A 15,578-nucleotide genomic window follows, 5' to 3' on the forward strand; every position below is an offset into this window, starting at 1 on the left:
ATATATATATATATATATATATATATATATATATATACATACATACATACATACACACACACACACACACACACATCTTATGAAGGAATAATTTTTAGTTATGAATTTAAATACCATTTAAAAATCAAAATTTTTAGGGGAATAGATATACTTTGATATTCGATAAATATTCATGAATATTTATCAAATATCAAGCATTCAAGTTCGAATTCGAAAAACTTCATATATGAATATTAGAGTCTGCATTCGAATTCGATAATTTTAAACAAATACAAATACAAACACCTTAGTATTTGATTCGATTCGATCGTTTATCACCCTTAATTGTGATGCAATCTCTCACTATTTTAAATTCCTAAACATGAATATGAATAGATCCTTATCCAGTGCAGTTGAGAATGTCATATTAATACCTACAATATGCAATAAATGATATCATACCTGTGCTGTCTCTACAAGATTGTCTGAGGAAGGAAAGAGCTGAATTGCTTTGTCAAATTGACTTTCTTGGAATAGTAACATATGGGGACCATGAAGCCAGAGAATCAACTAAAGAAGAATTTGAAACATGCCATTTCTGTGGATGGAATCATTCATGACGAAGGTATGCTGGAAGTAGCATCACCAGAGGAAGATACATCTGAAGCTCTAGGAACATCACTTTCTCTAACTACTCTGTGATAAACAACTTTAAACGACTGTGATCCATAAGGCCTATTTAGCAAACTAATAGGCATTCTGAGAGTTTGTTTTCGACGACTTCTTCCCTTTATGTATATGCTAAAACTTCCCTCACCTTCATATTTCTTACTGCTTCTGGTACGTTTTTCAACACCAAAATCTCCTTTATCTGTAAGTACTATTTCTGGTTTTAGTTGAGTTGCATTTGGTACATTGTCAGAAGACACTTCAGATTCTTTCTTTTCGGATGATAAAATTTGAGAAGCTGTGTTCCCACTTTCTACTACTGGCATGCCATCCCCTTCTTCGTTGGTTTCTTCTGTAACAGTGCTCTCCATTGGAGTCGAAGCACAATTGACACTGTCAGATTGCACAATCGATCCTGACATGAATTCAGGCATTGGATTAGCGATAGGTGGCATGGAAGAGAAATGTACAGGGTGACAGTTGGGCCAAATTGTTCCTGGCACAAACTCAGGTGCATTTTGATGTATACTGCACTGCCAAGCATATTGGTTGGGATGAAACATGTTGCTATTCATAGCATATGTGCTGCTTGGCACAGCTTGGGGCTGGGTATACGGTGGATATACAAATGGCAAAGGATGCATTATGCTAGGAGGTCGAGGGGAAGAAGGATATGGATGATGTGGAGATGCACACATAGGAGGTGATGCAGGCATAACACCTGCAGGCCCTGGGTGAAGGGTCAGATTCAAAGGCCAAGGTGCGACCCCAGGAACTGGACAGCTTGGGGGAAGGCTAACATTTACAGCCACTGGGCTAAGCACCGCAGGAGGAGATGGGTTGAAGGGTGTAGCAGATGCAGATAGTTTCTTATTAGAAGTGTCTCTCACATCACCAGTGTTCAATGATAGCTTCTTCTTTAGGTCATCAGTAGCTCTGACTTGGCGGTCAACATTTTGAAAACCTTCTTGATGTGCAATACCAGTAGAAGTACTCTTGGGCTCAGTAACACTGGGTAGCATTTCCTTGAGGCATTCTTTTTCAGGAACATCAGAAATTAAACATTCAATATTCACACAATCAGGTCCAGGGGTAGATTTCTTGTCGTGATCATCACTGAAGTCTTTACTAGGTAGCCCTTCTGGAACATCAGCATTATTAGGTATCACATCCTGAATCTCATCTCTAGAAGCCCTGGTATCTGAATCATTCTTGATAGGCATTCTTTGACAAGACAACACTTCTATATCTGGAGATAGCAATTCAGATCGGCCAACACCTTCATCATGTTTGTCAATATCTTCCTCCCTTTCAGTAACTTCCATATTCTTAGCTGAGGGAATGTCTGCGTCTAGCATGCATTTCTTGCTTTCTTGTTCTATATTATCTTTATGTACTGTCATAACTGAATCCTCTGCATCGTTCACGGACATTACTGAATCTTCTGTTTCCGTTCCACCTTTAGCAGTCAATAAGTCTTTATTCATGGTAATATCTTCCTTGACTTTCTTGACCTGAATTTTGGCTATAGTTCCTGGAGGTGCCAATGCAACATCTTTGTATGATGGAGAACTTCCAAGTTCAACAATCGTACTATTGTAAGACTCAGAAACATCACCTATAACAGGTCTTTGAGTACTCAATCCAGGGTTAACATTAGGTGTAACAGTCTGAGGAATTTGCAGATTTGCTCTTTCAACTATCTCTCTGGAGTTACTCGTCGCCTTGATGTTGCTTGATGAAGGCACTGATTTGACCCTGTATGTCACAGCCTTATATATTTTTCGGCCAAACTTGGTTCCAGGTGACTGAACTTTCACATGTTGATCTGGATAACCTCCAGAAACGACAGTCCTTTTCTTCAATACATAGTAACGGCTGTTTGAATAAGGCAGCCTTGGTTTGGCTTGAACAGTTTCGGACGTGCCATTGCTCTTATGATAATTATAGTCCTTTCCAGAATTTGTGTTTTGCTGCTTAAGCCGCTGTCCTGAGGATCCAGCTGATCTTGGCCTTTGAACAGGCTGCCACCCGTCTTCTGCCTCTTTGTTTACCTTCATTGGCACTTCAGCAACAACACTATTCTGTTTCTCAGGCAATACTTTAGATATCTCCGGAACTGTAATTTTTTCCTCGACCATAGATTCTTCATGTTTAATCTGAACTTCCGGACTAGTGACTAGCTTATCAGCTGGTGTATATATAGCTTCACTGTCTTCTTTTTCTTCATCTGAATTTGTACCAGTGGAGTCCTTGGGTGAGATATCGGAATCAGTTACATTCAAGCCATGAGCAGATCTTCCTTTCACCTGCATCAATATCAATGGTTACTTTATATGTGATAAACGAACAAGGATAAGCATATATAATTTTGCAAAGATCATCTTCAATGTTTAAATATATAATAAATAAGTTTACTGCTAAAGTTTTAGGCAGAATGGAAATTAATTCTCCAGAGAAAATATGTTGAATTAAGTTTCTTGCCAGGAAAATATACATATCAGCGCTACACAGCCAATATGACCTAGTGAATACTGTCTGGGAAAATAAACAGGTAAGGGCTAGTTTTCCAGTAGCTAACCAACAGAAAAATCGACCAAGAGAGTGTACTAACTGGAGATAATAATGGATTACACCTCTGGTGCATAATTTAATATGATTCTGGCATATAAAACTTGTAGAATATTAATATGGGTTAATTGCAAACCGACCCCTCTGTAGTATCACCATATTGCAAAGAGACCCCTTTTAGTTCTATTTGTTGTGAATAGATCCCCTGTAGTTCTACTTGTTGCGAACAGATCTGTGGTAGTATTGGCCCAAGTGCGAATATAACCCCCGTTAGTGAACTTTATCGACTATTTTAAAAGTAATAAAATAAAAGGTGTCTATTCTCACCAATAGAACTATAGGTGGTCTATCCGCCTCCTCAAACATTTTAAACGATTTTAAGAGTAAAAAAAATCATTCACGGGGGGTCTATTCGCAACAAGTGGAAAAACTGGGGGACTGTTTACAACAAATAGAACTGCAGGGGGGATCTTTGCAATTGGGTGATACTGCAGGGGGTCGTTCCCAATTAACCCCATTAATAATATCTTGACTTAGATGTAAACCTTATAGATCTTTGACAAGGAATATTCTGGCAAACAAAACATGTAAAACTTGTTGAATATTCTTATAAAAGTTTGACAAACTTGGACAGAAACATGGGCTTACATGCAGCTAACCTGCTGAGCAACTTTAGAATGATGCTCAGCAGGCTAGCTGCATATAAAGCTTGCAATATTCCATGCATATGTAATATTAAGATGTTGCTTACTGTGACTACCTTTTCAGAAATCCTTTTGTAGAATTTTTTGTACAAAGCTATTTTCTACAAACTATAAATAATACCTTTAAACTCAGGTTTCTCCTCTTTATTGACTCAGAATCACGTCCTCTGGTATCTTGACTTGGATTTATGTAGTCAAGCAGATCAGACACACTGCCATGTCAAATAAACACAATAAAAAGAGTTCATCAGGTGAATTGAACCGTGTGAAATAGATTCAATGTTCAATATAAAAAGGGTTTTTAATTAATACAAGAACAGCACATGATACTATAGGCTAACAAGGTATACGGTTTGATATCAAGTTATATGAATATAGTACAAATATAACCTTAAATGGCCTTTACTAGCAATGGATGCATCAGGTTTCCGAGTGCCATTGCGAGCAGCTTCTTGCTGTTCAAAAGCCTTGGACTCAAAGTATTCAAGCCACGCGGCAGCATCCTGCAATATATGGTGCAATGTAACAGATAAGCATGTCTTCCAGCACAAAATAACAATATCAGGATATAAACCATAACCAAGTCCTGTACCAAATTACAGTTTGATTTTCTGACTTAAGGAATGAACTAAGCAAAAATAAATAATAATAATAAAACAAAGAACAAAAAACAAAGAAACAAACGGTACCTGAGTACGCAAGTCATCTGGACCAAGCTTTGCTCGAAGAATTTGTAAGGTTGTTTGTTCATGCTGAACACTTAGTGGATATGCTTCCATTAGTGAAAGTGCAATGGCTATAGCATGGTAGCTTGCTGCTGTCTGAGGATTAAAGGAAAAGAAGATCGTTTTTAAGGAGCTGAGAGAAAATGGATAAAAAGAAATCAACAACGTCATACTGAATTAAGCCGTGTGCTGTTACAATATCTTAATTATCACCTATTGATCAATTTGGACTTTTGATTGGAAAAAATAAATAAGTTTCACCATGGATTTACTCCAGTTCATAACAGAAACTTATGTTACTATTTAAAAGCTACACAGTCCATGAAGTATAAACTTGGTAATTATCATTGTGCTTGATTTAAGATAAAAAAAAACTAAAGGATTCCAAGCAAAACCATACCTGAATATGGTCTGGACCAAGCAATCTCTGATTGCATTTTAAAGCTTTATGGAGATACCTCAGAGCCACATGCACATTTCCTAGGCCTTCTTCCATCATGGCAACATTGATATATGTGGCAGCTGTGTTGGGATGAGATGGTCCACAAGTAAGATGTAGCAGATACAATGCACGCTTCACATACCTGTATATAACAAAAGAAAATTATGATTCAAAAAGGCAATTTAAATCTTTATGGATCCACTGCAATCATGTAGCTTTTCTACAAAAAGAAGCCATCATATCACGAAGAAAGATGATGTGAATAGTAGTTTGTCCATAGAAAACGATTGAACTATAAACCATTCTGTGGCTGCAATCATCATTTGGCTTACTTAGGTCTTATTACAGACATCCACACTAGACGAGAACTCCGTATGCATGAGAATGATTGAAATTTGAAATAACTTACTTAAGGGCCAGTTCTGTATGTTGAAGCCTATAATAGAAAACAGCAAGGTCACCGTAACTCTTCATTGTATCTGGATGATCAAGTCCTAGTTCCCGTTCATTAATATCCAATGCCTTCTGCTGATATATTGTAGCCTGAAAATTATATGTTAATAAACTAACAAACTGTCAACTAAGAGAGAAAATAAAGGAATATAAGACATCTATGAGATCCATCCCCAAACCAACATAAGTGAACAAGGCAGTCTTCAAGGATTTATGCATTTACATGACATGCATATTCGAAGAAACTGAATTATGGATTCAAACTTCATTACCACTAAAGACATTTGCATGTAAACCACATGTAAATGACAGTGTAAACCCCAAAAATGAGAATTCAAATAAAAAATTTATTATATAAGGGAATCTGAAATTTTATCACATCTACTAAATGACCGTGCACGTTTTATGGGAAGTGTATATCCTTCAAATGATGATCAACTCAATCGTAAAGATTTCAAGACAGAAACTTTTTCAAAGTTACAATACATTCAACAACTTATAATCAATTATGCTCTTATACACTTCAGAAATTTGGAAAGTAAGATGAGATAACAAATACTCTAACACTATTGAAATTACAATTTTTAATCAATACATCGTTATTGTATCAGTATAGATAACGTTTTCACAAGGACTAAATACCTTTTCTACTCAGTCAATGATGTAATATTTTTCCAGGGTAAAACTTCACTAATATATCATAAATATATCACTATTGCAGAACCAATTTTATAATGCAGTGTTTGGTTAGCCAGATTTCCTGGCTTCTTTTCTAGTGAAGACAATAACATGGGTTTATTACGTTGTTAAACAGTCCTCTCATCTAACCCTCCAAGCCTAACAGAAGTCCTAACAATGGTAGTAGCTGAAAAAAATATGTTCCTCTTTAGGTAGTACTTAGAATTTACAATTAACCTGATTGAAGTCTCCAGTATGATAAAGAACAACTGCAAGAAGGCTATAGGCTCCAGCTGTCATCCGATGGTAAGGACCGCACACTGCAATCAGCTTTGCTAGAGCCTAAAGATAGCATACAGCGCATACATACAGAAGTGAGAGAATCATTCTAATAAACCCAAACCACGCAATATTGCTAAATTTCATGATACTGGTCTTTAAAGTAGGAAATACCTTTGTTCCATAGCTGACTGCATCTTCAAGTTTGCCTTTATCAAGTGCAGTTTTTGATGACTCCAGAAGTTGTCGTCCATCTGCAGATGAGCATGCAACTTGCTGCAAAGAGCGAATTGGAAGAAAGAAAAGGTTAAAGATCCAAAAATAACAGTAGCTGCATAAACATACAATTTATTCGCACCTTATGTACAGGTACCAAACTGATAATGTCCAATTTGCTGAAGGGATATGCAGAATCCATATCAAAATCTCTTGGTGACAACTCAATGCCCACCTAAAAGAGAAAAAAACTAACTGCGTAATTTCCAGTTATATGTTCAAAAATGTTTAAGAAGCAAGCATCCATTACCTTATGACAAACCCCCCTTAGGATAGCATATTTCCTAACATCGCGGTAGTTCGTGATAGTAAGTTGCCAGTCATATCTCTTCTTCAAGAAGACCTCCAGCCATCTCCACACAGTAGCATGTACTTTTGGAGCAAGGTTGGAGATTCCAGTACCAGGTACCCCAAGAAGCAAGTTCAATGCAGAAGCTATCAGTGTTGCCAAATCTCTAGTATCAGGAACAGCAGAAATTACAGCTCGAAGGATGTGCTTGAAGGCTCTTACTATCATTTCATGAATACAAAGAGACTGCACATGGGACAGTTTCTCTGACAGCTTAACCTGAATTAGCAAGAATGATGCATGATTTAGAATCAAACAATGCTATAGATCATTTAGTAGGGGAAATAAACAATCAAGTCTAAACAGAAAACTAAATTAAAAATATAGGTTTCTCTGCATTGAACCAGCCAAGGACATCATGGGGCATTCAGGGATTGCAATGGTGTGCCATGTCAACCCTGTTAAGTGAGCAACTCTTTGGGGGCAAGTTGGTAAGATGTTGGACTAGGACAGAGGTGGTGATGGGTAAAATGCTAGACGAGTACCAATAAAGGAAGAAATTCCTCCCTCTAAAACGTGGGAATAATGGGTCACATCTTTGAACCAACAGAGACATCACATCAAGGTGAATTAACGAATCACAATGTTGTGCCATATCAGCCCTGTTAAGTGAGCCATTAGTGAGAGGGGAACTGGTAAGCTGTTGGACTACAACAAGAGTGGTGCCAACACTGAAGAAGTGCCAATAAAGAATTTACTCTACACTAGAAAGGGAGGAACAGTACATTTTCTTCCCTGTGTTGCACTTTGTTCTGCAGTTCGTAACATTAAATTCCTTGCAAACTGTGGATCTCTTGCAATACACATCTTCTCACCACTTCCTTTCATTATATTTATCTTTTGTTTCCTTTTGTAGAGGTATTTCTTTTGAGCAGTGAGACGCTTCCATTTATCTTGAAGTAACTCCAAATCACCGGAGAAAGAATATTCTAGCTTTAATAGCTTTTAAATGATTATTTCCATATATTCTTTGTGCTTTCCATGTCAACAAAAGATCCATGAAAAACCATATCTGGTTTGTTAGTTACATTTTGTGCGATTAAATGAAGAATTATTTTTTTCCCTCTAAAGTTCCAGTGAACTTTATCACATCTTCAACTTGACTTTTTAACTGAAATGCCTACGCATGTGCATCAGAAGTACCAAAAATAACTATTTGTTCATTGACACTAGTGAAAAAGAAAAACGATGTACATAAATGATAAAATAGAAAGCATTAAAATGTACGGCACCAGAATGATTACCATAAATAACTACTAATAAAACAGTCCAAATTATCAACTACAGATATGGCACAATGTTAGGAACTTACAACTCGCCCAAGAGAACGCATTCGTAGGCCTCTGGTGTGCATGAAGTCAGTTAAGGTACGACCATCAACTGGTGAAAGTTCCAATGAACCAAAATCTGCAACCTAAGGCACAAATCATGTGATTTAAATCATAATCATTCTCAAACAGGAGCATGCATATATATCTGTGTCTTACCAACTTTGGAAGAGCAACTTCTTCATAATATTTCAGAGCCATCTCAGTTAGTTCCTGTGGAGACTGTTCAAAAAGATATCAGTACCTTCTCCAGACAGTAAAATGTCACACCATAAAAATTTATGCAGTCTTGATGTAATTTAGGGGCATGTGATATGTCATGTATACTGAATGGCTTGAATAGGGAAAGTCATGTTAAATTATGCATATTTCAATACTGAAATGCAATTAAAATCCTAAAACTAAGAATAAGGAACATGTTGTCTATCAACATAATGGAAAAAACATGAAGTAACTAAACAGAGTTTTAGCAGATACTCCAAAAGATAGCCACTTAATTTGACAACAAATTACAGAAAGGTAAGAAAGATGTATATTTGAGACTTTCAAAAACTGCACAAGCGCAATCAAGTTAACGGTCAAACACTTTATTGGAGAACTAGTATGCATGAAGAAAAAAGGCACCTTATCCCATTAGCTGCAGCTATTTAACATAGATAATCTGTAAGCAATCAAACTCCAAATCAGACAAGATGCTTAGACAATCTTATTATTTTTAATCAGGTTCACAAGTAGAAAAAAACTCTTTAGTGTAACATAACATCTGTGCACACAATTTTATAAAGTGAACAAGGAGTATATTTGCATCAGCTGATTTCATCAGTTGATCAACAGAAGCACAAGAAAAGACTTTGTTTGAAAAATTTATGATGATATTTTAGGTAAGATATTTCATTATATTTGAAAAATAACAAGTCAACAATTCCTGCTTCTCCCCCTACATACCTTCAGGTGAAGTCCTGTTTCAGATTCTTTTAACCTTGTAAATGCTGGATCAGATAATAAATTTTTTAGCAAATGCTGGTTTTTGTCAGGTGCTACGATGTCTCCTTTACATTCAGTAGACAAGGGCTGAGCATTCTGGTTCTCCCCATCATTGACATCAGATGTTTTCATATCCAAAGAGGAAGAAGCTTCTTCGCCATCTAACTTCTTCTTTGTATTCTTAAGAATTTTAAGAGGCTTTCCAAGTCCCTCTACCTTTGTTTCACCTTTAGTCTTCTCGCTGTTATGTTTCTTATCTTTATCAGCCGCAGGTTTCTTCTCTTTTTCTGCATTCTTTTGATCTTGCAGGTGCTGTATCCAGCAGGCTCCAAGTTCCCATCTCATGAAGACGTTTTCGTCAGTCTTCTCTTCCTCAAGCCTAGCTAGACTGTCATTTAACAATTTCTCCACAAAAGCTTGACCTGCAGTAAGCTCCTCATGCTTTGAGCTCAAAGAGTGATTAGCTGCTCTTTTCTGTTCTGATGTAGGTTTCTTGTGAAGAAACATCCTCAAACTGAAAGTAGTCAGTAACTACATTAGAAGCAATTATACAGATAGATGAGAACGAAAGATGTACATGCATCCTAGGCTACCTGTTAATGTTTAGAGCATTAGCTCCCCCATCAGGTTGGTCCTCAATATCAATGGCTTGCAAAGGGTCCAATTTGCTTTTGTCAAAGTTGTTGACTTTCACGATTGCAATATAACCACAATACCGCACATTCATGACGCCCAAGGTGGTGAAATCCTGTATTAATGACAATGAATACAATTCCTCAAAAAAAAAAAAAAGGAAACAATGAATACAAGAAGAAGAAAAACACTTGGTATCACAGTTTATTAAAAGAGAATAATCAGTGAAGGAAACAATGAATACAAGAAGAAGAAAAACACTTGGTATCACAGTTTATTAAAAGAGAATAATCAGTGAATACAGAGTTAAGAGTTTATCTCACGTGAGCACTTGGTATCACAGTTTATTAAAAGAGAATAATCAGTGAATACAGAGTTAAGAGTTTATCTCACGTGAGCTGCTGTATTTTCATCAGCAGTGATTCCTTTCAGTAAGTTTCTCTCTATAAGATCTTTGCGGTCCATTCCCGTTGTCCTATTCCCATCAATCTTTGTATCCAACTTGCAGCTTGCATCTGAAGTATCTCTGGTGACAGTAATGCTGAAATCCCCTACTGTCTCGAAGTGCAAAATTTCATCTTTCTCAATTGAAGAAGCAATACATTTTTCCATAACATATTGTATGGAAGCAATGGCTCTGAAAATTGCAACATCTACAAAAAGGCTATGGAGCAGAAAAGCTCTCCTATCTCGTATCTGCCTCTCCTCTGCAGTTTTGCATGGCATGGAAGTGAGAAGTAGAAACTCATTAGCCCAAGGTATCATGTCACATCTACCATCCCTTCCCCAACCACCGCCATTTCCTCCCCATGTTTCATCTTCTGCTGGGAGGCTAGGAAATGTTGATGGCAGCTGAGCAGCCAATGGAGGAACAAGCCAAGTGTTGGCACGATATCCATAAGGTAGATTACCAAACTGTAAAAGTACAAGCAAATGTCTAATAATTAATAATAGAACAAGGAGAAAAAAACAATGGGAGGTTTTAATGTGTAATGTGTATTTGAAGGCTAATATATGTCATATGGAGATGTTTTTTTACATACTTCTACTATTATAATATAAACTTTATGGGGGGTTTTAATTTGTAATTTGCAACTGACTGCTAACATGTGTTGTATAGTGATATCTTTTACATACTTCTACTATTATAATAATACAAACTCTATGGGAGGTTTAAATTTGTAAATGAATTACAATATGATTGACTCACAATGTCACGTCTTGTTCTTAAAAGTTCTTTCAAACTTTTTGCATCTACTATATGAATCTTATTCTTACATTCAGTTATATTAAGAGATTGTAAGAGGACTGTAATTCTAAAAGGTTCTTGCATGTGCATCATATATACTGAGATCTAGTTACTTTGGTAAAAACTTGAGTATCCATAAAGAATCCAAGACTATTTTAAAGGGAACCAACCTTATTCCGTTCTAAGAAGGCTTTCATGAGCTCCTCATAAGCCTGCGAGAAAAAAATGCATCAAAACAATCAAATCAAACCAAAACAAAGAAATCAAAGTGCGCGTCTAAGTCAACCAAAAGCAAATCCAATTTATGAACTGACAGCATCAAAAGCTCTGTTGAGCTGTCTCAACAGATCAACAAGGTCGTGGCACAGAATTCGCAGCTTTCCCACACTGTAGAATCCCTTTGCGCACGCCTCCACTATTATCAGCTTCCCATTGCAAACTTTCACCTTCAATTATAAAATTTACGAATAATAAGTAACAAACCCCAAAATTTAAAGGGAAACAGAATGAAAAGATTAAAAAGAAAAACAAGGTCTTTTATTTTTAATTCATTTTCTTACCATGATTTATTTTATAAATTCCCCTACTTCAAAGAATCATTCATACACCCAAAACACCCAACTTGATTGCTTTACAGACCCAGATTTGATATTTGATTACTTCATTATAACACTTTTAACTAATACTATAGCACTATAACAAATATTAAAAACGTTAACTAATATTAAAGTAGTATAGAAATATTTAAGCAGTTCAGAATAAATAAGGTTGAGTGTTTTGGATGTATGGACGGTTCTGGCAGCGTGTGGGTTAAAAAAATAAACCAGTGTCAAAGAATGGATTTAAAATAAATAAATAAAACAGTAAAGGAAAGGGAAAATCATTACCTCGAGGAAGAAGAGGTGATCCTCTGATCGCCGCTCATCCTGCCGAACCTTCGCAGCTCGCCTTATAACTACAATGCCCAACAACAGAAAATCGTCAAAACAAAAAGATTGTTGTGTTGTGGGGCTCAATGAAAATAGAGGAAAATACAAGGGCTTACATTGAATTGGGGGGGTGAGATTTGCGAGGGAGAAGAACTCATAGAAGCCGCCGCCGAAGCCTCAGGGCACGCCCCCTGCATACTCCGCCTACCAACTCCGACGTGATCTCCTTCGACGGAGCCATGGCGAGCAGCCGCGACCACGAGGATTCTTGTGAGGCCCACCACCGCCGAGACTCTCATATGAAACGAGATCGCGCGAAGGGGGACGCATGGTACGCGCATCATTTGGCGGACGGGAGGAGGACGGAGTAGGCAGGGAGCCGGCCGAAGGCAGCACGACAGCGCAGGCGACGATGTCGAGGAGGCGGCGCACGTGAGAGATCGCCTGAGCTTCGTCGTAGTCCTCTGCGATCACGAGAACGATAGGAAACGACAATTATTTATTTATTTATTTATTTATTTTTATTATGGCGGGCTTTATAAATTATTATTCAGAACAGTCCTTGCTTTTGGCCAAATTTGCAAGAACTGCGTCGTGTTCGTCTATTTACCTTCGACCAGGGTTAGAACGCAGGGTTTCAGAGCGGCCACGTCTACCGTATCCTTCAATCTCGGCCCTCTAACCTGAAATGCACAATCGCAAAAAAACTCTAAATAGTATGATAAATTGCACGTAATGTAACTATTATGGAATTTCTCTCTTATTAGGTACTTTTAGTAAATATATGCATACACGCATCTAACAAATTCGACGTGCTTACATGTGCATTGAGAATAACATATACTTTCCGTACTCGTGCTTCCATGAAGTGAAGTGGCTAGCAACTTTCGTGGTGTAAATACTATATATTTCCAATTCTTCCAATCTAACTTGTAACGAAATGTTGTAATTGATCGGTTCTATCAATTGTTCTTGTTAGATGAGAAATTAATCTTCATTTGAACGGCAAATTTAAATCTTACTCATAATATTATTAGTTTCAGTCGCGTTTATATAATACGTCCTCCAACGTTTTAGTGATATATTCTTATTTGTTATTGAATAGATACTCGAAAATTAATTGTATCCACAATCGTACGTTGAGCAGGTGAAATTTCATTGCCAAACTCTTTGTATATGATCGACATAACAATATAATTAACATCATGAAAAAAACATTTTTCGACTACCACTGTTTTGTTAAGAAGTGGTCCTTTAATATGAAAGAGAGGAAATTGTGTAAGTTTCTTTTCTAAATATCCTACTTATTCAATTCCCCTAAAACCAACGAATTGAAACATACCGATCACACCTAACTTATGCCGACCACATTTTGCACTATATTCGTTTCTCGTTGCTTTTTTTTTCTTGGAAAAGCCATGGCAGCCAGTACAATGTAGGGACTTTTTGTCCTACTCCTCAAGTTTATGTGTCACTTAATTTCACCTCACAAATATATAAGAGCCACCCAACTAGAGATAATTTCCAACTCTTTTTGTCTTTTTTTTAATGAAAATAGACGTACGTTAGGCTGTAGCGTAAGCAAAATAGCAACTCTAGACTTCCAATTCACTCACGTAAGTAATTTCCGCATTGATTTTCATGAGTATAAATTTTATCAGGACACCCGCATACACAGCCACTTCTATGAGAGATCCTGTTGAGTTTTCTTTTCTTTTTTATTACCTCGTGTGACAAGGAGTAGTTCGTAATGGCGCAAGTGACGGTGTTCACACACAGCAGCCTCCTGACGTCGATGATTCTGTCCGTCGAAATACCCTGCCAAAATCCATAAAAAAGGAAAATACATCACACTTAATTTGTATTCGTATAATATATTTTCGATTGTTATTAATTATTAATTATGCTCCAAATGATATATATATATATATATGGAGCGGTTTAATTAAGGGGGGGAATTCCTTTTCTAATTAAGTACTCGGTCGAACTCATTGTAAAATTAAATAAACTTAATTAAAGCAAGCCCACAAGAAAAACATGTTCCCTGTAAAAATGGATGCACAGCTAACTTACCTACGATGAACCTTCTCATACAATCTCTATGTTCCGTAACGCCCACCATTGTTTTATTTAATTTATCAATATACATCTTTTTTAGAAAATATTTTATATTTATATTTGTTATCCCCACCCCCACCCCAACCAACAACAAAAGAGAGATAGAGAGATCGAGAATGGAATTAATTAATTGAGCTGAATCCATACCTTTAGAACAACATGGGACTCATCTGGCAAGTTCACAGTGATATCCATGGCCACGGGTAATACTATATAAAAATCAAATACAAAATGAAAATTAATTTGAATCGTAATAAAATTATGAAGAAATTGCTATTTTGCAATTAGAAAACAATATAACTGCTGGCCAGCCAGCTAATTACTTACCCTTCTCATCCTTCTTCTTCTTCTCTCCCTTCGCCTTGCCGCGTCCACTCTTAGGTGCCATTTCAGAAGCTAGCGACCTTCAATCTGGATGGAAAAGTTAACAAAAAAATGCATACGCATATATACCGATAATTAAATTTTTATTTTAATGCAAAAAGCGAGAGTTGGGTCTCAACATAGGAGTGCTTTCGGTATATTATTGGGAAATTTTAATTAAAATAAACATGGTCAATGCCCACTCAAATTAAGATAAGGAAACTTACGAGTATTTGAGACCGTTGGTATATAGCTTGGAAAATTGACAGATAATAACAGTGTAATGGGGATTATTAGTTTTGTTGGGAGAAAAGGGGAGGGTAAGCAACCATTGAGGTTCTAAGATAGAGATAGAGAAATGCAGAGGAAGGAGCGCTATCGAGAGAGACGGTGAGAGGGTGTTATAGAGAGAAGGGGGGATGATAAGGGAGGAAGGGTTGAGATTTAACGGTCAGATTATGGTATTGGCAGTTTATGCACAGTAATATTATATTGTACACTTCTCTCTCTCTCTCTCGTTTTCGTTTTAGATACGTAGCTGCATTTTCTAGAGAGAGAAAAAAATCCCTGTAGCATTGTTGTATCGCACGTACGGTCTTGAAGTTTAATTGTACTCCCTTATTTAAAAAAATTTTGGGAAAAATGTGTCTAGGCACCAAAAGCGGAAACTTGATGTGACCAGGCTCTTTGTATTTTGACCCATGTGATTCAGTCCCAAATACACATTGTATTTGTGTCCAGACCCCAAAGTAGCGGACCCCGAGAAAAGCCTAGCATAAGTTACAAATTCACCCTTTGATTTGATTGAGTTCGGTAACTGTGTACCCTCCTTATTTATTCTTAATTTCC

At 36.9% G+C, this 15,578-nt stretch overlaps 1 protein-coding gene across 1 annotated transcript; it reads right to left on the minus strand.

Annotated features, from left to right (window-relative positions):
* On the minus strand, positions 223-15,148 carry LOC109835196 (protein TSS). The gene is made up of 25 exons (XM_020403181.1): positions 14,957-15,148; positions 14,694-14,777; positions 14,514-14,575; positions 13,974-14,066; positions 12,859-12,931; positions 12,584-12,712; positions 12,365-12,424; positions 12,207-12,274; positions 11,634-11,765; positions 11,490-11,531; positions 10,464-10,985; positions 10,031-10,185; positions 9,399-9,951; positions 8,613-8,675; positions 8,438-8,539; positions 7,027-7,344; positions 6,859-6,951; positions 6,675-6,776; positions 6,459-6,563; positions 5,500-5,633; positions 5,049-5,232; positions 4,613-4,744; positions 4,314-4,426; positions 4,045-4,135; positions 223-2,957 (listed from the first exon to the last, which is right to left on the minus strand). Exons 2-25 carry the CDS (start codon positions 14,752-14,754, stop codon positions 594-596), a joined length of 5,751 nt encoding a protein of 1,916 aa, XP_020258770.1. The 5' UTR covers positions 14,755-14,777; positions 14,957-15,148; the 3' UTR covers positions 223-593.

This window comes from Asparagus officinalis, chromosome 3 (assembly GCF_001876935.1).
Source record: "Asparagus officinalis chromosome 3, Aspof.V1, whole genome shotgun sequence".
NCBI lineage: Eukaryota > Viridiplantae > Streptophyta > Magnoliopsida > Asparagales > Asparagaceae > Asparagus > Asparagus officinalis.